Source organism: Balaenoptera musculus, chromosome 15, assembly GCF_009873245.2.
Source record: "Balaenoptera musculus isolate JJ_BM4_2016_0621 chromosome 15, mBalMus1.pri.v3, whole genome shotgun sequence".
Lineage (NCBI taxonomy): Eukaryota > Metazoa > Chordata > Mammalia > Artiodactyla > Balaenopteridae > Balaenoptera > Balaenoptera musculus.
The window spans coordinates 48654298-48677260 of record NC_045799.1 but is presented as its reverse complement, the minus strand read 5'-3'; the positions used below and the strand labels follow the sequence as shown (position 1 = coordinate 48677260).

The following is a 22963-nucleotide window of genomic DNA, read 5'->3' as shown; positions in this document are numbered from 1 at the left end:
CACTCATCTTTTGGAAAGTACAACAAAGGCATATTTCTTTCTTGAAATCGAAACCTCAAATGAATTCAGATTTTTTTAAAGCTCTAAACAGAAAGGAAAGGAGAGTCCATTTAGTATTCTTTGTATTATTTCTAACAAAAATAATAGGATGTAATTTATGACACCATCAATTTTCTCTAATAATGTGTAGCTGTCTCGCCAGGTACTTTTGTTTAGGCAAATGCAATAATCCATTTCAGCACATTTATTCACTGCGTTTAATGTATTTTGGAGCATCTACCTGGGGAAGGAGTAATTTCTTAATTGGGTAAGTAAAAAAATTATTTTTGGACTGTTAGTAGAAAAAAGAGATATCTACAGGCAACATAAAAATTTTTGTAAAGATTCTGGCTTCAAGTAATTCCTATTTCCTAGGATGTGACACTGTAAATACCTGACTGCATGTGTGTGCACAGGAGAACATGCACAAATGTGTAGTATGGTATAGTATATTACGGTAATTGAGATCACTAATAAACTTGAAAACTCTCCCCTTACCAGCATGCCACACTGTCTGGCACACAGAATATGTTTAATAAATGTTGGACTAGTTAATTAACTAACCGCTCAACGAGGAACTACGTGATGACGTTTGATTTTGCTTTCTGAAACCTGACCCAGGATTGCAATCTCTGAGTGACAAATTCTAAGTGACTCAGACAAAAGGACATTCAGCACATACTCTGTGGCAGGTGGCAATGGTCCCCTACTTACATCCCGTGACCCTTACCATTTCCATGTATTTCCATGCCTGACGTCCAAACGCCTGCACCTGTACTTCTCGGCTGAGGGTTTTCCTGGTCCCCAAAGTCAACGCCCTGGGAGCAGCGCTCCCTTCTGACTGACCAGCGTTGGTGGGTCAATACACCAGCTCCCTCACCCTCGGGCAGGGTAACTCTGGGGCGCACATTCTACCCCATCTCCCAGAACCCCCGGGGGTGGGGGCCAAGCGCCAGCCGCCCACAGGACTGACCCATCTGGTAGCCCATCTCCCTACCGCCGTCTCCCTGCCCTCCTGGCACTTCCTGAGACCACATCCCCCAGAAACTACATCAAATCCTTGCTGCGAGATCAGCTTCTGGGGGAACCCAAACCAAGATAGACACCTTTAATTGTTTTACTTCTAACAAAACACTCCTCATGTGATCAAATGTTTGTGCTTGAAATGCAGAGAAAACCAGCCAATCCATCATCTAACACGTTTCTGTGTGAAATCCAGACTCTGAGCCTCTAACGAGTCTCTCAGTGACCCATATGAAGGGCTCGTCTCTTTCCTAAACGAGCACGGCTTGGTGGCTGTTAACAGAGCACCCCTGTCCTGAGCGAGGCTAACCCACCTCAAAGCCCAAAGCCCCTGTTAATTAGACAAAGGATGTGCAAGCAAAGAAAACGCTTTAATGAAGGCTTCACTGGCAAGCCAGACAGGCCAACTATGGTCTAATCCAAACAAGAACCCTCAGTCTTGTATGGTTCGTCCTAAAATATCCAAGCACTTCCCAACAGTGGCCCAGAGGCACTTTCTCCCCTCGAGCCTAGGCATTGGAAGAGCACTTCTCCTCCAGCTTCTTCTTGTCTGCCTTCGTCTTCTCGATCATGGTCTCCACGATCACAGCAGTCCCTTCGTATGTCTGGATGCTGTCGGTGGAAAACTTCTCAACGGATTCCATCACCTCCACCTTCTCATAGGCCAGCGTCCTGGGAGGGCTTCTCGCCGGCAGGCTGCTTCTCCGAGCTCCAGGCCCGTCGGACTCACCCTGAGTGACCTGAGGCTCTTGAGACTGGGGTGTAGACGGCCCCTCTGGACCAGGCGTGACTGCGGGACAGGGCTCCCCGGCCCCCTCCTCCTCCTTCTGGCCATCCTGTTTCCCCTGGGGGCCCTTCAGTTCTTCGGCATTCATCTCATCCCCCTTGTCTGCAGTGGGCGGGGTAGGGGGGTGTCCATCTTCTTTCCCCTCGGGAGGCCCCTCTCCGTCCTCCAGACCATCTTCTTTCCCCTCGGGAGGCCCCTCTCCATCCTCCAGACCATCTTCTTTCCCCTGGGGAGGCCCCTCTCCGTCCTCCAGAGGGGGCTCCGGCTGCTGGGGAGAGGGCTCCACGTGGCTGTCAGGACGCACAGAGTCGTCCCCCTTGGTAACCACCACGCCCCCTTTGGCCGGGACGGACAAGGAACAGAAGCCTGGGTCCACGAAATTGGCATCTCCGGAGACCAGCACATACCGCCCCTTGGTGTACAGGTCAGCGGGGGGCTCGGGTTCTTTGGGGCCTTTCACCCTCTCCTTGACCTTCTTGCCTAGTTTTTCAAAGGCTTTGCTTATCTTCCCTCCGTCTGGGACATCCTCCGGAGCCCCGTCCACGGTCGGGGGACTTGCTTCTCCATCCCCTGATTCAAGCTTAGATTCACCCTCTTCTTTAAGTACCACCTGCCCTGGCTTCGGGTCCTCAGGACCTCTCAGTGGTGCCTCTTCCAGACTTTCATCTGCTTTGTCTTTCGTTATAATCTCCTTTTTCCTTGGAACGTTCTTGGGGAGGCCTTTTTGTCTTGGTTTTGCTATTGTTATATCCTGCACAGCCCTGGTGAGATCTTTTAGAAAAAAAAAAAAAAAAAAAAGGACAATGAGGCAAGTATCATCACCAATGAAAGAGGAAGAAAATGTATTTGTTGAAAAATACACTAATTATCTTGGAGCCCCCTGCCTAGCGCTGGGGTGGGGTTTCCTACGTATGATCAAAAGCAACAGGGAAAGATCCCTGGGTCTGAAGCATCCACGGCCCACATTGAGGACCCAGCTCTGCTGGCCACTGTGTGACTTTGGACAAGTCACTCGGCCCCTCTGGGCTTGCGGAGGGGAGGGAGGCGCCCACAGTTCCCATCACACCGGGTACAACGGACTGAGATCCGCGATCCTCCTGCAGTAACACTCTGTGGGAGCAGGGCTCCAGTGCCCACCCAGCCCCCTGCCCCCCGAGTTCACAGGGGACACTGGGATCCACAGAGCAGACAGCGGAAACCCAGTCCACAGGGCACCCTCGCCTCAGGTTTCCCCAAAGGAGCAACGCAGGGCTGCCTGGGCCTCTGACGGGCTCGGAATGGCCTCGGCCATGGGGAGTAGCTCCCTTGTCCCGCTCGTAGGCCAGGCCAGGTGAACACAGCCACCCCTTGCTCAGCATCCCCTTCCTCCTGGGCAACAAGAGGAAGGGATGCTCTCAGACTCAGAACAGGAATCCCCTGTGCCCGAGGCCATATGCATTTCCTCAGATCAGCGAAGAGGAAGAACTGAAAGTTTAACACAAAATCTCACCCTGCCTCATCCAGGAGGCTTTCCAGCTTTGCTCACAGTGATTTTTTTTAACTTTTTCATCCAGAAGTCTTCTCCAGCCCCTCCCTTCCTTCGTTAATCAGAGGGCTCAGTTGCACAGAGCAAGGGCCTCCCGTGGGGCTGACCCTCAGCGACACAGCAGAGTGAGCAGGCCGTGAAGCCATGATGGGGGGGACGCAGGGGGGACACGACAAAGCAGGTGGCTGGGAGCAGGTGTGGAGAAGGGCTTACTGGCAGGACCAGCTGCCGAATTTCAGGGCCCGCTAATCAAAACTGTGAAGAACGTCCAGACAGCGACCGCACAGCATCAAGCCCAGCACCCTGAACACAGCCACCCGCCCCTGGAGCTGGCCCTGGGTGTCTGGGGACCCCTGCCCCTGGCAGCAACGTTCTGACTCTGGGACCACATCTCTGCAAAGCCCTCTGAGCTTTCTGAGACCCCTGGATTTGAAGGCACTATAAGCACAGGCTTCTCTTCTCCCAGGCACTGTTCTGTTCCTTCAGGACTGGGGAGACTGAGCTGTGAGCTGACATCTCACAGGCGCGTGAAACCATCCCCAAAGGACCAAACGTTGAAGGCAGAAGCTGCGCTTGCCCACCAAGCTATTTCTGCTCAGTTTTGAATGGGAGAGAGAACTGAGCAAAAATTGAGCATCTACTCTGCTCCTGACACTAGATCAAGCACCTCTGCATAAAAGAGTTCATTTCACTGGTGGGGGCGGGGCGATGAAGACATACAATTCAGTATTCACTTCTTGCCAAAGTAAATGTTGAGCTGCATTTTTTCTCCCCAGTTAAATGCCTCGTGTTCACGGACGGCCTTCCTGAGGTGGCCTAACCCCCATCTGATTTTCTCCTTGTAAACTTTTTGACTCAGTCACTCAGCACCTGTTGGAGGACATCAGTGAGGGAGAGAAGGGACCTCACATAAAAGCACTGAGTCTCCAGATGGACGGGGAGTATGAATGCTAAGTTTAGGGAGAAAGCCGCTTGATTTTTTCTTTTTCCCAGGACAGAAAGTCGCAGAAGCCAGGGTTGGGGACTCACCTTTCCCACCGTGTCGAGGGCTGAAGGAGGCTCCGTGGCTTACGGTGTACAGAGTGATCGGAGTTTCAGTGAAGGCGGAGCTCAGCCTGGCAAAAAGAACCAGAAAGAGGGTGGTCTCCAGCTTTAATTCACTGAGCCAAACAGATGGGGGGGTGGGCAGGCAAGAGGGATGCTCTAATGTCCAGCAAAAATGAAAAAGGCTTTCTCCAGATCCAACTGCTCATGAACCACAAACACATCTACACACTGGAGGACAACGGAAAGGAATAATCATCTCTTTGAGCTCAAGTCAAAGCTGTGAAACACACTTATAAAAAAAATTGTAATTCTTTTGTTCTGGAGTTTTTTTTTTTTTTTAATTTATTTATTTATTTATTTATTTATTTATTTATTTATTTTTGGTTGCCTTGGGTCTTCGTTGTTGTGCGCGGGCTTTCTCTAGTTGCGGCGAGCGGGGCCCACTCTTAGTTGCAGTGCGCAGGCTTCTCATTGCGGTGGCTTCTCTTGTTGTGGAGCACGGGCCCTAGGTGCGCCGGCTTCAGTAGTTGTAGCACGCGGGTTCAGTAGTTGGGGCTTGCGGACTCTAGAGCGCAGGCTCAGTAGTTGTGGCGCACGGGCTTAGTTGCTCCGCGGCATGTGGGATCTTCCCGGACCAGGGCTCGAACCCGTGTCCCCTGCATTGGCAGGCGGGTTCTTAACCACTGTGCCACCAGGGAAGCCCCTCTGGAGTATTTTTTAAATAAGAGATTGGCCAGCCCAGGCTGAAGTATTTAGGGCAACCAGGGTATAATATCTCCAACTGTTTTTTTAAAAAAATAGTTATATATAATCAGAGACAGCGGAAAGATAAAGCAATTGAGACAAAACATAAATAGCTGGTGAATCTAAGAGGATTCAGAATTTCCTTGTTCTGTGCCTGCAACATTTCTATCAATTTGAAATTATATCAAAATTAAGAGTTATATATAAACCAACAAAAGGGGTATCCAGTTACCTTTTGATGAAGCCCTGCCTCCAAAACAAAAATTTTCACAAGGACGTTTAAATACCCGTTCAAGACTTATTTTTGTATATGTGTGCATGAAGCTTTCACTGTGACATAAATATAGAGTTCAGCACAATACGTTGACCAGAACTAGAGAAAACAAAAGAAAGTCTTGCTTTTCCTCCCACACATTAGAGCACTCACAGCCAAGACAGAGCCCCAGCGAGAGGGAAGGAAGTGCTCTTGTGTCTGGGTGCTTCTCTTTTAACTCAATCTAAACCCCCCAAAATCAGCAAGACTGAATTGAAGAACCTCAACTTAATAGAGAATCAGAGTCCATATAGGAGGGGGCTGGTCTCAATCCGTTCTCTGAATACCTACAGATACAGACATTGATGTAGCCATAGATGTAGGTGCAGGTGTGGCTATAAATAATGGAGACATCGTTGTAGATGTGCATGTACGTGATGATGTAGATACAGGTGACTTAGGTATAGATGACGTATAGGTGTAGGTGTAGATTTAGGTGATAAAGATGTAGGTGTAGCTATAGATAATGTAGATATAAGTGTATGTGTAGGTGACACAGATGTAAATGATGTAGCTGTGGATACAGATAATGTAGATGTAGGTGTAGGTGATGTAGATATAAATGTAGGTGATGTAGAGGTAGGTGTAGGTGTAGGTGTAGATGAAGATGCTGTAGGTGTAGCTACAGATGAGGTAGATAATGTAGATGCAGTGTAGATGTACACACATACAGATGATGAGGACATAGATGCAGACGTACGTGTAGGTATAGGTGTAGACATAGGTGATGTAGATGTATTTTTTTAAATACATTTATTTATTTATTGGCTGTGTTGGGTCTTTGTTGCTGTGCACAGGCTTTCTCTAGTTGTGGCGAGCGGGTGCTACTCTTTGTTGTGGTGCGTGGGCTTCTCATTGCGGTGGCTTCGCCTGTTGTGGAGCACAGGCTCTAGGCACACGGGCTTCAGTAGTTGTGGCACACGGGCTCAGTAGTTGTGGCTCACGGGCTGTAGAGCGCGGGCTCAGTAGTTGTGGTGCATGGGCTTAGTTGCTCCGCGGCGTGTCGGATCTTCCCGGACCAGGGATCTAACCCATGTCCCCTGCTTTGGCATGTGGATTCTTAACCACTGTGCCACCAGGGAAGTCCCGATATAGATGTATTAATACATCTAGAAAATGGACAGTAGACGATGCAGGTGCAGCTGTGAATGATGATGAGATGGAGACAGAGATCTACTTCCCAGTGGAGTTCAAGTCAAAGTTCCATTACGTGGAGGAGACCAGACGGCCTGTCGACAGCCACGTTACTGACCCAACCAGGTGGTCAGAGCCACGATGGCAGCAGCAGTAATAACACCGACACTGAGCACTGGTTGCGCTCCAGGTACCGTGCAGGCCCCTCACCTGCAGCATCTCAATAACCACGCCTGATCGTCCTCTGTGTTAAGACACTCATGTCCCCAGAGGCCTGTGAGCTGAAGGGAGCCTTCTCCGTGGGTGCTTTCTGACCCCCTGCTTGACATTCAAACACTTCCCCCATCACCCCCGCCTCCTCTCCCCTCTCCCTGCTGCAATTCACTCCAGGGCACAGGTCACAGGCCACACACCCTCTGCTACAGACCCACTCATCCTGTCTCCCGGACTAATATTCAAGTTCTGTGAGGTCACGGATTTGGGGGTTCCCTTCCTGGCCACATCCCCACTGCCTAGAACAGGAACACAGGAAACAGTCAGCAAAGATCTGTGGAACAAGTAAGTGGCCAGCCAGAGAGGTGGGCGCTGTGCCCGCGGGCTCTGCCCATCCCTGACCCCACCTGTTGCCTTCGTTCTCGATGATCCGGTGATACCGGTCCAGCTCGTTCCGCAGGGTCTGCTGGGCGACCACCAGCTGCCGGCAGTCATAGGACGACCTCTCCAGGCTCCTCTCGGCCTCCTCAATCTCCTTCCGTAGGGTGTCAATCTGCTCGTTGTAGAGCTGAATCTCTTCATCGTAACACTCGTGGGCATCTTTGATGGCTTGTTCTAGGGCTGCCGTCTGTGGGCAAAGACACAGCTGTAAGGAAACCCAGCCCGCCGTCTCCCTTAAGACAGAGACCCGGCAGGGAGACCCTGGACGTGGCATATCCAGTTTTATTTGTTCTGTGGGTTTGTTTCTCTGTTTCTCTGTCAGCAGAGAATCCTTAAGCCACAGAGGGATGTGAACCCCTTCTCCTTACGCTGGCATCAGCACCCTCGGAGATCTGCCCTAGCGGAGCCTCCACCCCGCAAAGGCAGTGGGAAGATGACAACCCCAGAAACTGAAACGAAAACTGCCATCCATGGAATAAAATGGACAACTCAGAAAAAGTACATTCTTCATAATTTACTGAGTTAGCATAAATCTGACAGCTGAAAAATTAGTAAAAAGAAGAACATGTACTAAATAGATAAGATGCTATTTTTACTGAAATAATTAAGGGAGAAAGTTTCCTTGATCTTATTCAATCACTATGGCACTTTAATTTTCTCCTGATTTCTGATCAGTAGAGTTACATTGGTAGCTAAAGGGTGTGTGTGTGTTTGTGCACACTCGCACATGTGTATAAATAAAATAACTTCAGGGAAACACTATTTACATATTAATGCAGGACAAATCAAAATTAAGGTGGGAAAATAAAAAGAGGTGGCCTCGTAGTCACAGTAAGAGCTGTGACAACCCCTAAAGGGCCGCAGCGTACTGATTTACAAGCTTAGTACAACCTCATTTTCCCAAAGAGAAGAGATCTAACAGGCATGGCCGGTTCTCAAAAGCAAAATAGAACAAGCAAATCAAACCCACTTCTCCTGGAAGAGAGCTTCTCAAACTTCATCGTGCATCTGAACCCCCCAAGGATACTGTTAAGCTCAGATTCTGACTCAGCAGGTCCGGTGGGGCTGGAGGGGCTGCATTTCTTTTCTTTTTTTTTTTTCTTAAAGGATAGTTACTTCTTTTTTTTTTTTTTGGCTGCGTTGGGTCTTTGTTGCTGCATGGGGGCTTTCTCTAATTGCGGCGAGCGGGGACTACTCTTCCTTGTGGTGCACAGGCTTCTCATTGCGGTGGCTTCTCTTCTTGCGGAGCACAGGTTCTAGGCGCCTGGGCTTCGGTAGTTGTGGCTCACGGGCTCAGTAGTTGTGGCTCGCGGGCTCTAGAGCGCAGGCTCAGTAGTTGTGGCACACGGGCTTAGTTGCTCTGCGGCATGTGGGATCTTCCCGGACCAGGGCTCGAATCCGTATCCCCTGCATCGGCAGGCGGATTCTTAACCACTGAACCACCAGGGAAGCCCGGGGTCTGCATTTCTAAGCGGCTCTCACTCGATGCCCATGGCTCTGGTCTCCAGGTCACACTTTTTGAGTCACGGGGGACTAGACAGGTATCTGAATCCAACCTCACGTATGTCCACCACAAGACGCCTCACACGTGCAGCTAAACGAGCATATTGGACATGTAGAGGCTGATTATTCCTGCGACAGCCTGATTCCTCACTTTATGTACAGATGTGGCCGTGGAACAGTGACGTCCCTAGTGAGGACACCGGCAGACTCAGCTGACAAAGGTTGTCAGGAATGGATCTGTTGCATCAGGAAGGGGGGAAGGAAGGGAAGGAGGGAGGAAGGGGGGAGGGAGGGAGGGAGGAAGGAACAGAGGGAGAGGTACATGCACTAGACACTCTGGGAAGCCGTCCACTGGCCTGTGTTGTCCCCATGTCTGATGACTGTCCCATCTCACACGTAGGAAGTGTCCGGGCAGCAGTGTGACCACACTCCCCTGACCAGAGCCGCAGAACCAGGACTCAGGCTGGCCTGTCACGTGCTTCCTCCCCGGGCATCTGGGAAGGGATCTCAGGAATAGTGGTGACTTGGTGGCAGGTTCTAGACTCACTGGGACACGTAAGCCCGGGGTCTGAGGCTGCCACCCTGGAGCAACAATCTTTCATAAAGTGCGTGGAGAAACTGAGAAAGGCAATTCTTCAGAAAGACAGAGACATGAAGCCAAAAGGCAAAGGCAACAGAGATGAGAGAGCTGGCGAAAGAGAGAAAAGAGGGAATCGGGGAGAGTGAGCGGCTCCCGCCGCCCGCCCTGTTCCCAAACGTCATCAGCCCCTTTACATCTTGCTCGTTTGGGGGAAAATATCTTCACAGTCGAGAAAGCTGGAGACACCACCCCAGGTGACGCAAGTCGCACCCCCAGTACAAAGACACAGCCACATGGTGCACCTGGTGAGAGGCATGGAGGACCCATCACTTCTGTCGTGTTCCTGCCGCAAACGCAGAGCCTCAGCTCAGCCCCGAGAAAGCATCAGGGAAGCCCAGATGGGGGGACGTCCCACAGGAGGACTGGCCGTCAAGGTCATGAGAAACAGAGACAGGCAGGAACTGTCCCAGACTGGAGGGGGCTGAGGAGACAGGACAGCTGAATGCAAGCAGGATCCAGGACCAGAAAACACGTGAGCAGGGTAACAGGTGAGACTTCAGGCAAATCTGTTACCAGGATGGCGTGCTCGACAATGTCCTGGTTCCAACCTTGGTGCTGCGCTATTAAGAGGTTGACTTTGAGGGAACTGGGTGGAGAGTACGGGAAACCTCTGGGCTATTTTTGCAGCTTCTTAGAAGTCTAAAATTATTTCAAAATAAACCAAGCGAGTTTGACCAGGTTTCTGTTCCTCATTAAAAATTATCTCCATTCAAACAGTCTCCTGGGATGTCAAATACTGAGGCACAGCCCCTGATTCTTGGTGTGGCCACAGGCTCTGACCCACACTGGCGTTCACACACTCTAGGAAATGCTTCCATGAAGTAAGGAATTCAAAGGACCCCTTTGAGGCTCAAATCTCAGAGACAAGAAGCCATCCGGAGTGGATGAATCCCCACGTAAGCCTCTCCATTTCCACGGAGCAGTCCTGAGAACGAAGCCTGCGGGTCACAGGCTGGCATGGCTGGGGTCCAGCGATCCCAGTGTCAACCGGGCAGCAGGAGGGCATGAAAGCTGATCACAACTGCCTTTCATCAAAGCTTAGCTTTCTCCCACGTGAGCAGGAAAGGGCTGTGCCCGCAGCACCTGGGTGTTATAGCTCAATAATTAAAACCATTCATCAGACGGCGAGGTGTTCAGGAAAACCAATATAAGCCCCGCTTTCAGCAGCTCAAAGGGGGCTAACGCAACGTCTCTGATGGGAGTGATCTCGGCACGGGCTTCAGATGCCGTCCAGCCCCAGCCTGACTGTGGGAGAAAGAAACCCTCGTTCCAGGACCCACAGTCCAGAGGGGGAGGCGGCTCGGTCACAGGAACAAGCCCAAGGTGTCACAGAACCCACGGAGAGGCCCAGGGTGCTGGGGACATCACGGAAGTCTTCCAGGAGGAGGTGGGGCCGGTCCAGGTGCTGCAGAAGCCAAGCCACGCGCAGAGAGAGAAGTGAGGAGCAGAGGCGCTGGTGCCAGGATCCGCAGGAGGGGTCCAGAGAGGAGAGGGGGAGAGAGCAGCCCTCAGACAGCCCTGGCGGCTGGAAAGAGGCAGGTGGAAAGTGTGGGCCTCTAGGCAGCCGGAACTTCATCTTGAGCTAGGTGACTGTGTGTCTCCGCTTGGACCGCTAGATCCGGCTGACAGCCGTCTCCCCACCGGGCTTGGGCGGCCAGAGCAGGAGTCAGGCCAGTCTCTGCTCAGTGTTCCCCGGACCTCGCATGGGGCTGGCCAGAAACGGCTGAAAGATAAGGGTTTCAGCACAGCTGCAAGGCTTGCCTCTGCACAGCATGGTCCTTAGGGACCCGGGCCAGTGCTTCACAGTGAGCCCATCTGGAGAGGTGACCTCCTTCCTCAGTCCCTTTAGGCACCCAGACTCCTTTGGATCCAAGGTCATTTCAAAAAGGAAAAAGAAATCAAGTGTCCTTCACCGATTACACGCTGTCTTACCAAAACCTACCACCAGGTGGTGCTAAGGGACTTTAACGAGAAATGACACCAGGGAGGCGTATACTTTCCCAATAATCTGACTTTTTTCACTTTCCTGTCACAGAAACTCTCAGCAGATGCAATTTAGAGAACCAGAACGCCTGTCCCTTCTCGTCCGCCTGGAAGAAGTGCCATCCCCAGGGGTCTCGTGTGTGGTCCACATTCAGCTCCAATCGTGGGTGCGGTCCTGGGCAACCTGTGGACCAACGTTCTCAAACTTGAGCCTGCGGAGGCACCTGGAGGGCTTGTTAAACGAGATGCTGGGCCTGCTCCGGAGTTCCTGGTTCCGTGGGCCTGGGACGGGCCCGTGAACGAGCATTTCTGACAAGCCCCCAGGTGATGCTGCCGCTGGTGCTGCTGGTTCCGGGACCTCCCCCTGAGGACCCTGCAATGGAGGGTTCCAGAAGCATCAGATGCCCTAACCATAGGCAGAACCAGCTGCCACAGCCCTGCCGGCTGGAGCCCTCAGGCTTCAAGGAGCTCCCCCTCCCCTGGCCCCCACCATGTCCCCAGTCATGGCCCTGGCCCCGCTGAGGGGCTAGGCTGACGAGTCTCCCCTGGAACGCTCAGCTCAGCTACTCCACTGGGAAGTCACGACAGCCTTTTAAAATCAGCAAAAAGCCAGCCGTGAACATCTCGTGAATAAGGCTATGGAGGCCCCGAGCCAGGAACCCAGGTGCCCGAGATGTAGAATATTCTGGCCCAACGTGGGACCCACCCCTACATCAATGTTCTCAAAGTGTGGTTCCTGGCCCAGCAGCAGCATCTGGAATTTAGAAATAAAAATTCTTGGGCCACGCCCCAGACCCACTGAGTCAGAAGCTCTCAGGTGGGTCCTGCCACGTGCGTGTTTTGATTCAAGCTAATTAGGCAGATTTTCGGCCCCCATGACCTTTGCCCCCCATGACCTTTGCCCCTTAGCCGTATGCCCATGAATATATTACGTTACTCGGTAAAGGAACTTCTTACTCAGCTGACCTTAAAAAACAGGGAGATTATTCTAGATTATTCCTAATTCCACGGGCCCTTAAGAGCAGAAATCAGAGAGATTAGATGCACGAGAAAGATTTGAAGCACCACTGCTGTCCTTGAAGATGGAGGGGCCACATGCCAAGGAAGGTGGACGGCGTCTGGAGTAAATCCTGGCCGACAGCCAGCAAAGAAATAGGGTCCTTGGTCCCAGCGGCACACAGAAGGGAATTCTGCCAATGACAGGAACGGGACAGGAAGCAGATTCGGCCCATCCCCCAACAAGAACCTCCAGATACGGGGGACCCAGGCCGGCCGACACCTTCATTTCAGGGCTGTGAGCCCCAGAGCAGAGAAACCAGCCAAGCCTGCCTCGACTTCTAACCTGCAGAACCGTAAGATCACAAGGAAGTGCTGTTTTAGGCCCTGACCTTTGTGAAAATTTATTATGGCCGCAAGAGAAAACTAATATGACTCGTGTTTCATCAGACCCCCTGCTAGGTTTTATTTATTATAAGCACATATATTATTATAGAGGAAATGCTTTGGCAATATTTTGATAACTAATTCAGCAGATAATATTTTGTTTCAATATAATTGGTTTCTTTTTAATTCTATGTACTTTATTTTATGCCTTTAACATTTTTCTTTTTTTTTTATGGAAAATGTCAATATCTTATTTTACTATTATTAATGTTAAGTATGTGATGCCAAAGAAATGAAGGTAATTTTACAAACTCAGAATTTTGGCAAATACATGAAATTTCCGTTTTATTACAGTTTTATAGCACATTAGTTCAAATGCATTTCTCTACAACTACTCCCAAGAGAGCTCCTCTGGAATTATTTCAGTCATCCTTAATATGTGACTTTACCAAAGACTTTGAATGTAAAATAAACATATAAAATTTCAAATTAGTAACTTTTAATTATGAATGGGATAAGAAATAAAGTCATCAGATGATGGCTGGGGCTATTAATTTCCAACAAGACACTTTGTTGAAATGTTTCTTCTGATACCCCAGGTATAAATGAGAACCTTCAAAAAACAAGGGCAGAACCAAAGTACAATAAAGAAGCCTCTTTAGCTTACGCCTCCCATAGTCCTAAACCTCTGACAGAAGCTATATGCCTTTAACATTTTTCTGAGAAAGGGTCCGGGGCTTCACCAGACTGCTGGGCAGGGGACTGGGGCGGGGGATGGCACAGAAGAGACAGTGAAGCCCCACCAGTTAGAGAGACAACGACCTCAGAGTTAGACAAGCCAGTCTTTGTGCAGCAGCTACGGGTGGGGACAGGCGGCCAAGCAGAGAGCTTTATCTCATATTCTCAGAAACTAGGCTAATCCTTTATGAAACATCTGAATTTTATAGTCAATAAATGCATATGTGTCCACAGAGAGACAAGCATTCTTTTCGCCCTGGAACCGGACTTCACCGGTTGATGTGCCCACCACATCAGGCTGGGCTCCCTCATCTCCTGAGAAGGAGACTGGGCTCCTTCTCAGTCTCTCGGGCAGAGGTTTTTCAATCTTCTCACTGTGGCCACTGGAAGAGCCACATTTTACCTCACAAACCATAGACATCATACAAAGATATAAGTACGTGTGTGTATTTGCACAAATCTATATACTTAAACACACATACAGATATATTTAAAACAAAGGTTTCACAAAATAAATCCTGCCTCTACTCGCCATGCACCCTGTCATTTCCTCTTCGGTCTTAGGCTAGTGTTGTGAATTCCTTCTTTTCTCAAGCCAGTTGATTCTGCTGAGTTCATTTTACAACACAGTAATGAGTTGTAAATGGTGGTTTGGAAAACACTGGTGTCTAGAACCGTGACTGGGTGTGCATCCACTTCTCCAAACACTCATTCACACACACACACGTACACACACATACAAAAACATACACGCATACACTTATATACACACGTAGACGTACACACAGACACACGTATACACATACACACGTGCACATATGTACACATATAAAAACATGCACACATATTACACACACGTACACACACAGTTACATACACGCATACACTTACATACACACGCATACACACACGCACGCATATAAAAACATGCACACACGTACACACATACAGTTACATACACATATTTTACACAAACGCATACACTTACATACACACATATATACATACACTAACGCACAAATATATACACACACATATACACATACACGCATACACACACATATACACATACACTTACATACAGACATATACACCCGTGCACACATGCACACATATAAAAAACGTGCACACACATGACACACACACACACACACACACCCTGACCCTCCCTCCATCCTCTCAGGGCCTCAGAGGAAACCACACACTCACCAAGTCACCAAAACGGTGCATCTGGTCCCCAAGCTGCGGTTTGTCACAAGAGCAGGACGCGTTTTAAGGGCAGTACTCGCTTTCCTGAGCTGGGGTCTTTGCCTTGGGGGACCATCCCCAGGCCCCCGTTCGCTCTCCATGGCCCCTGAGTTGCTGCACAGGGAGGGGCTGGGCGGTGGGTGGGGCAGGAATCAGGATTCTGTACTCAAGTCCTGAGATCTGGAGGACACCGTGTACCCACCAAAAGCACCACATCTCATGTGGTTTCTGCAGGGTTTGATCTTGTCAGGCATTGGTGGGATAGAGACAAAGTAACATATAGCCTTTAATGGTCTAGGTTTTCTAGAGGGGCAGATTTTTAAAAAATATTTGTTCTCTTGTCCCTTATGTGTACTTGTCAAACCGAACGTCAATTTACTTTTGGATCTGGGAAAAATGGTTACACAGTGTAAGAAGCATATTCTAACCCAACGTCCCCATCAGAATGGCCCGGTGTACAGTAACGAGAGAAAGAAAACGAGGAATCACAGGGTTGGCGGGGGTGGGGTGACCCACGAAGCTCGTTAACCACGAAGGAAGGCCACAGAGACAAGACTGAGCTTTCCTGCCAAGTTTGCAAAAAGCTTTTCTGCTCATTTGCAAACTAAGCTTCACCAAAAAAGGAAAAGGGGTGGGGTGGAAATGCAAAGTTTCCGCTAACAAATTCTGAGCAGGAGCAAATCCCAACACAACCACTGTCTCCCGGGTTGCAGTCAAATTCCAAAGGAGAGAGTTTAGGTCATGAGAAGAGAAACAGGAAGCACAGATTCGCGCGAGCGTAGGGTAAAAACCCCAACGTACGTCCGTTTCTTATTTTCAAAAACAAGGTTAAACTGGGCAAAACAGATCGGTTATGCAGGAGTGGGGATAGCTTACCCTCGGTGGGGGAGGGGCAGCGACTCAAAGGGGGCCTGTGGGGGACCTCCGGGGGCCACGAATTAGTGGGACCCGCTGCCCCCCTTGGCCCAGGGCTTTTCCAGTCTGGGCAGGAAGGCGTCCCCGGAAGTGGACAGCTGGTCACCCCACTGGGGATGCTGTTTGCGGCTCTGAGGGCTGAGGACACAGGTGTGTTGAGTTTGTAGAATTCACAGCACTAGATGCACGAGTGCACACCTCTGCGGGCACGTGACACCTGAATGAGAGGAGCAGACAGGAGGGGCGGGCATACCTGGGCCTGCAGCTCGGCTCTCTGGGCCTGCAGGAGGCAGAGCACCTCTTGGCCGTCCTCCAGCTGGCTCTGCAGGGCGGCCACCTCCCTTTCCGTCAGGAGCTTCGCCTGCACAAAGAAGCCGGACTCAGCATGCTCACACTTGGAGGAGAGGGGCCGCTATGTTCTGCATGTTTACATCCCCCCAAGTTCACAGGCCGAGGCCCTAACCCCCAATGCATGGCATCTGGAGGTGGGACCTTTGGCAGGAGGGTTGGTTTAGATGAGGTCATGAGGGTGGGGCCCCCATGATGGGATTAGTGTCCTTATTAGGAGAGGACGAGACACCAGGGCCCCCTCCTCCATGTGGGCAGCAAGGAAAGGACAGGGAGAGGGTGGCATCTACCAGCCGGGATGGGGTTCTCCCCAGGGACCAAATCTGCCAGCACCCTGACCTTGGACTTCCAGCTACCAGAACTGTAAGCAATAAGTGTCTTTTGGTTGAGCCACCTGGTCTATGGTATTTTGTCACAGCAGCCAAGCTGACTCAGGCGGGCCCACCGTGGCCACTCACTGCCTTTTCGCTTTGTTTTCTAAGTCTGAGCCCTGAGCCAGAGCCACCAACTGTGCTGAGCCATCCCCATGGCACACAGCAGGGGCCATGGCGACAGGGGAAGCCCAGTCGGTGCTCCCGGAATGTTCCAGAAGGAGGTCCACCCTCAACCTCTCCACACTCTGCAGAGCAGCTGCCCTTTTCCCACCAGCCTCTCCACATTATTCAGAAACATCCAAACCCCTTCCTGAGAGCCTGGCCTCTCTAGAGCAGTGCCTTCTGACACAGAGACCACCCCCCCACCCACTGGGCAGAGTCACAGCCCAGCACGTTCACGGCCACCCGCTGAAGGTGCCCCTGCTCTGCAGCCGCCTGCAAAGTGGCCAGAGCAATGAGACACAGAGAAAGTGAGAGGGAGGGAGGAGGAGCGGGCCTGGGGACAGAGCTGCTGAAGGATGGTGTGTTTATTTCTGAGTCTCTCAGTGGAGACGTGCATTCTCTCCGTCTCTCTGTGTGTCTCTCTCTCCCTGTGTCTGTCAGTCTGTTTCTCTCTCTGTCTCTGTCCTCCCTGCTTCTCTGTGCCTCGGCTCCCGCCTCCCTGCCCCAAAGACACAGCCATGGGGACAGCTGGGAGCAGAGGGGACTCACGTCCTGGGTACCACTACATGGAGGATGTGCAAACATGCCCACCGAGACCTGCAGCCTCAGCACGGATGCAGACACAGTGCAAATCCCTCACCCACCTCCCCGCCAGGGCCCGGCCTGCTTGTCTGGCCCCACCTCTCCTCACCACCCAGCTCCTACTTATACTACATCCTCCCCATGCCCTCCCACAGGTGCCCTCACAGTGCCTCGCGCACAGGAGGCCCTTGGATACTTACTGTAGAGGAAGGAAGACAGCCGGCAGCTGTCAGCTGGAAGCCGGCACTAACCAACCCGCCCAGCATGATGCTCCCTCCTTATAAACTTACAGACGATGCCACCTCAACATCCAAAGATGTCACTCTGGGATCCCAGGGGAACAAGACAGAAACAAGACCGGCTCTGCAACTGTGTCTGAGCTCAGACCAAGCGACCACCGTGTAACCACAGAAATGACCACTACCTCAAGTGGTGATGCCTAGTTACCAAGCACGGCCTTAGCCTCACCCCATACCTCGGCCTCCAAGGTACAGACTCGGGGGATATTCAGCCATAAGACCAGCCCCTCGCCCCCCAAGAGCACCCAGGCCAGCGCAGGCCCCCATCCACGGCGTACACCCTCCCCTCCTGTGGGGAATAATAAACCCAGCTTGATTTGACCACAGGGGTGGCCCCAGGGACCTCTGGCTACAGGACACTGACTTAATGCTTTATGGACACATTAACCCCGCGCTCCTAGGAAGCAATGCTAATCATATCCTTTGTGCAAACTCAACTGGCATTTTCTAGGACAGTAACAAGAGTCAAAGGAGCAAACCGGAAAGCAACCACCTAGCTCGTAGGTAGAATTTTTCAGCTGAGATTAATAAAGAATGTGATTCTTTCTAAATCTGCTTTTTAACGTGCACACGAATCCCTGAGCATCTTGCTAAAATGCAGATTCTGACACAGTGGGTCTGCTGGGGGTCGGGCTGCAGATGCTGCATTTGTCTCAAGCTCCCGGGCAACGATGCTGAGGGTCTCTGATGATCACTGACGCTATCAAACTAGGTCTAGACGGCTCTACATTAGTACAACGCAGAAGAACAGGGTTACAAGGGAACAGATGATGTGATTTTAAAAGTGTGCTCTGATGTAAAACACCTACGAATTAAAGGAAAAATGTCTTCAAAACAGAAATAAAGTGTCTGGAAAGAAGTCTCTGACAAAGAAAATTATGCTTTAGGAGAAGCTGTTTTTTAGGCCTTAGCGGCAACCCCAGTTCAGTTGGGGTCATTGGTGGGCAATGTGGACAAAAATATCCCCATCAAGTCCAAAAAAAGTAACTCTCCTGCCTCTTAGATGTTACTTGGCAGGGTTCAAAAGTGTCTCTGAAAGCAAATTTGGGGTTTTCTTTAGCTTTGATATAAAAAATTAGGTTCAAACAAACATCAAGCAGTCAGCTACCCTAGCCCATTGGTTCTCCAGGGTGTGGGCCTGGGTAGACTTCTGTCCTAAGTCATCCTTGCAGAAAAACCCAGAGTCTTCTCAGTTGAACAGTCTACAAAACCCTGTCCCAGCGTAACACTCCTCTGGAGAAAGGACACATGACATTTTTGTTTTAATCTGCATCCTTTTCAGTTTATTTTTACAATATCATATCATGCATCACAAAATCCCATAAACCACATTAGGGAAAAAAATACATCAATATCCTGTTGCCCTGCTAGAGAGCTAAGTGAGGAAGGGATTTGGAACATTATATTGGGAATAAGGTTTTACATCCAAATCCCAGTTTTTTAAAAAATCGGCTTCAATCACCTCTACCCTTTCCCAAGAGTTTTCATGCCCCAGACTAGCAGAGCCTGACCTTGAAAATAGTCACTAATTGTCTGAGGTTCTCTGTATTCAAAATTATGTTCAAACTGCTAAGGGGAATAAGAAAACAAACAACCCAATAAAAAAATATGGGCAAAAGTCTTGGGTAGATAGTCCAACAAAGAAGCTATACAAATGGCAAATAAACACATGAAAAGATGCTCCACATCATTAAGGCGTGAGGGGATGCAAGTTAAAAGCACAGCAAGATACACAACATACCTATTAGAGTAGCAAACGGCAAAACCAAAATAAAAACCCAACATACCCAGCGTTGACAAGGAAGCAAAGCAACAGAAACTCCCATCCGTTGCCAGTGGGGATGCAGCAGTGCTACAGCGCTTGGGAAACAGTCTGGTAGTTTCTTATAAACTAGACAAGGAAGGACAGCCCGTAATCCTCAAGAGGAAATACCTAAGAAGATGGTCAGGGGCACAGTTTATGTCCTCAGATGTCTAAATACCCACGTTCACCGACTGAGTGAAAGAGCAGAAGAGTGAACTTTGAATGTGAACCCGCAGTGGGGGTGACCTGACGCCTCTCCCTGGGTCTCTGGGCCCCCGGGGCTGCAGGACAAATCCCCACGTGCGGTTTCCCAGCCACCTGGGCTCCCGTTCTTACCTCCCTCATGCCACTGGTTATGGCGGCTGCTTGCGGGGTGGTCTGGATGATCTGCTGCAGGATGCTGACATAGGTCTGAATCTCCAGAAGATTCTGTTGGGGGAGGAAAGCGTTCTCATGAAAACTTGAGCTCCCCACATTTTCACCTCCAGTACCAGGTGACCCGCGGGATGAATGCCTTCACGTGTCCCACCGCCACAAATAGGACAGACCGTGATGGGTGCGGAGGACGCTTTATGCCTCCTTTAATCTGCATGAGAACACTGGGCTCCATGAATAAACCGAGGCTTAGTTCGTGTCACCTTCCCTTCAGTCCCGTGGCTGCCTTGCGGCTGTCTCCATAGCGCCCTGGGTGCAGGGTTATCAGAAAATCAGCGATGGGGGACAAAGAGTCCCCGGAGGGCACAAAGGACCTTGCTGACTGCAGCACAGGCTGTGCTTCGGAGGACAGGCTGTGGCCAGTCCGGCCCGGACTGCCTCACTCACTAGCTGCATGTGGCCTCAGGCAAGGTATTCAAACCTCCTAAACCTCCGGTTCTTCCACAAAAGAGGGATTAACAACCTGAAGGCAATGCCTGGTCCCTTTCACCAGCAGATCACCTGGGCCTTCTCTGTGCACAAGAGTTGAGGACGTAGCACAGCTGCCCCCTCCGCAGAACTGCCCTCGGCCACACAGTGGTCATCCTGCCAGGAAGCTATGCAACTGCCCCCAATGCCACACCATCCCCCACCCGGACCAATGACTCCTGGCTCAGGACACAAGACCAACCCTCTTGCCTCAAGGTGGGACCAAGCTTGTGGTGCGATTCACGCTCCAGAGCCCCCATGGGATCAGGCTGAGCCTGGACTCAGCTCAGCCCCTTCCCCTGCGCCTTCCTGCTCCCCACCCCACCTATACGCACCTCAGGCTCTGCTGACAGGGAACCTAGGACACTGTCTCTTGAGGCCCTTTTTTGGGATTCAGAGACAATGCAGCAGGCACCCACAGAGGCAGGAAGGGACTCTGATGCTGCCTGAGCACTTGCCAGGTTCCAGGTTGTACCAGGTGCTTCACCCATATTACCTCACGTCGCCTCAGTGTGGGTTTCCCCAGAAGCAGACAGTTATAGATCAAAAGTTGTGTCCCTCCAAAATTCATGTGCTGAAGCCCTAACCCCCAGCAGGATGGTATTTGGAGGTGGGACCTTTGGGGAACAATTAGATTTAGATGAGGGCATGAAGGTGGGGCCCCCAGGGTGAGATTAGTGCCCTGATAAGAAAGGCAGTCACTCTCTCTATGGATACGGATCTAGGAAAGGCCAGGTGAGTGCATGGCAAAAAGGCAGCCGTCTGCAAGCCAGGAAGAGGGTCCTCACCAGAACCCAACCCTGCCGGCACGCTGATCTCGGTGCTCCAGCCTCCAGAACTGAGAGGAATGAATTTCTGTTGCTCATAAGCCACCAGTCCGTGGTACTTTGTTATAGCAGCCCCAGCTGAGTAAGATACAGACCCTGGGGGAAGGATCTGGGTGCAAATAGTTTGCTTGGGCAAAGATGCCGGGAATCGTGAGCAGTGGAACGGGGAGGTGAGATGCTGTGTTATCAGGTGAGTTACCCCTGTGGGCACAAGTCCTAGTGGGGCTCTCTGGGAGCCGGTGCAGAGGGAGCTGAAGTACGTGTCCACCAACTCCATCCGTCCCTGGCTGAGGCTGCTCCCGGGGCATTAACTCCCCAACATTTCCTGTGAGGCAGACCTGCCCTCCGCTGCCTGGTGCACATCCGTCCTGAGGCATAGACGCAGACACTGCAGCTGGAGGGAGGCCAGGCCTCCTGGAGAGGTCAGCCCCGAGGGTTGAGGGTCAGGGTCAGGCCTACAGGTGTCTATGCTCAGATAACATGGCTGTGCAGGAAGGAGAGTCTGGCGTTTGCATTTTGAAGATGAAGAAGCTCAGAGAGGTTAGGCCACTGGCCCTTGGTTACACAGCTCCAGGGCTGGACTTTTCCAGAACACCAAGGCCCCCCCAACGTGAGGCCTGTGAGAAGCTGGCGGGGGCGGGGGCAGAGCACAGAGCTACATGCGAGGAGGCCCCTGCATGCCATGTGTTCCCTCAGAGACAGCGCTAAAAAATTACGACTTTTGCATTTTCTCCATTTTCTGAGCTGAACCAGTCAACAGGCTACAGCTTAATCCAGGCGGATCTGTGTGCAATTACTCTGTGGACTGTAACGTCCTGCACAGATATTGGCTCCCCCCGACCCATAACCCCACACACCCACACACACACCCACACACACCCACACACACATACACACACACACATACCCCCCCACACACATACACACACACATACACACACCCCCACACACACACATACCCCCCCCACATACACACACACGCGTGCGCGCACACACACACACATACATACACACGCACACACACACACATACACACACACGCGCGCGCACATGCACACACACATACACACATACCCCCACACACACCCCACGCACACACACACAAACACACACACGCACACACATACACACATACCCCCCCATGCACACACACTCACATACACACACACACACACACATACACACGCACACACACACACACACACACTGCCACCCCTCCCACAGCCCTGCAGGTCTGGCTCACTAGGTGCCGTCCAGTGACCAGCCCAGCCCCGCTTGGTTCGGGGCACCGCACACAGGGCAGCCCACCCCAGCCACCCCATTTTTTTCAGCCACGAGTGCTCTGAACTGGTTTTCTGGGGGGAAGGGCTACAGAAGGGTCATGGTTACCTTTCTGTACCTGTCCTTGGCCGCACTGATGTCATCCTGCAGAAACTGGGCTTCGATCTGAAGGCGCAGGTTACTCAGCAGGGCTTCATCTGCCTCCTGCAGTGAGAGGCATCGACTCTGAGGGGCCGCGGGGGGCGGGGGGCAGAGAGCACGGGCGTGCGTGTGACATCGGCCGGGGCCTTACCAAAATGCAGACTTGTTTGCTGGGTCTGGGAGGGCGTCTGAGATTCTGCATTTCTAGCCAAGCACTGGGTTAGCCCATTGGTCCTGGTCTAGAATAGTAGTTCTCAGCCGAGAGTGATTTTGCCCCCAAGGGGACATTTGGCACAATCTCGAGGGTTTTTTAATTGTCGCCACTTGGCGGGGGCGGGGCGGGGCGGGGCGGGGCGGGGGTGGGCGGGGGGTGTGTTACTACCGGCATCTAGTGGGTTGCAGCCACCGATGCTGCTAAACATCCTACAGTACTTAGGACAACCCCACACAACAAAGAATTCTCCAGTCCGAAGTGTCAATAGTGCCAGGGGTGAGAAGCCTTGATCTAGAAAGATCAGGGAGAAAGAGTACATTTATATACCGATAACCTTAAAATTTAAGTTACA

At 51.2% G+C, this 22963-nt stretch overlaps 1 protein-coding gene across 2 annotated transcripts in view; it reads right to left on the bottom strand.

Annotated features, from left to right (window-relative positions):
* Positions 1 to 1442: 1442 nt before the first annotated feature.
* Positions 1443 to 22963, bottom strand: part of BFSP1 (beaded filament structural protein 1) — a 37243-nt gene continuing 15722 nt past the window's right edge. Inside the window, exons 3-9 of one of the 2 annotated variants that reach the window (XM_036826472.1) lie at positions 22365 to 22460; positions 19582 to 19674; positions 15930 to 16037; positions 7233 to 7453; positions 4404 to 4489; positions 2063 to 2620; positions 1443 to 1984 (exon numbers count right to left, since the gene is read on the bottom strand). In XM_036826472.1, coding sequence (XP_036682367.1) covers positions 1572 to 1984; positions 2063 to 2620; positions 4404 to 4489; positions 7233 to 7453; positions 15930 to 16037; positions 19582 to 19674; positions 22365 to 22460 — 1575 coding nt within the window. In that variant the 3' untranslated portion in view covers positions 1443 to 1571. Of the gene's footprint in view, positions 2621 to 4403; positions 4490 to 7232; positions 7454 to 15929; positions 16038 to 19581; positions 19675 to 22364; positions 22461 to 22963 lie in introns of both variants that reach the window. The other variant, XM_036826471.1, reaches the window with a different exon arrangement.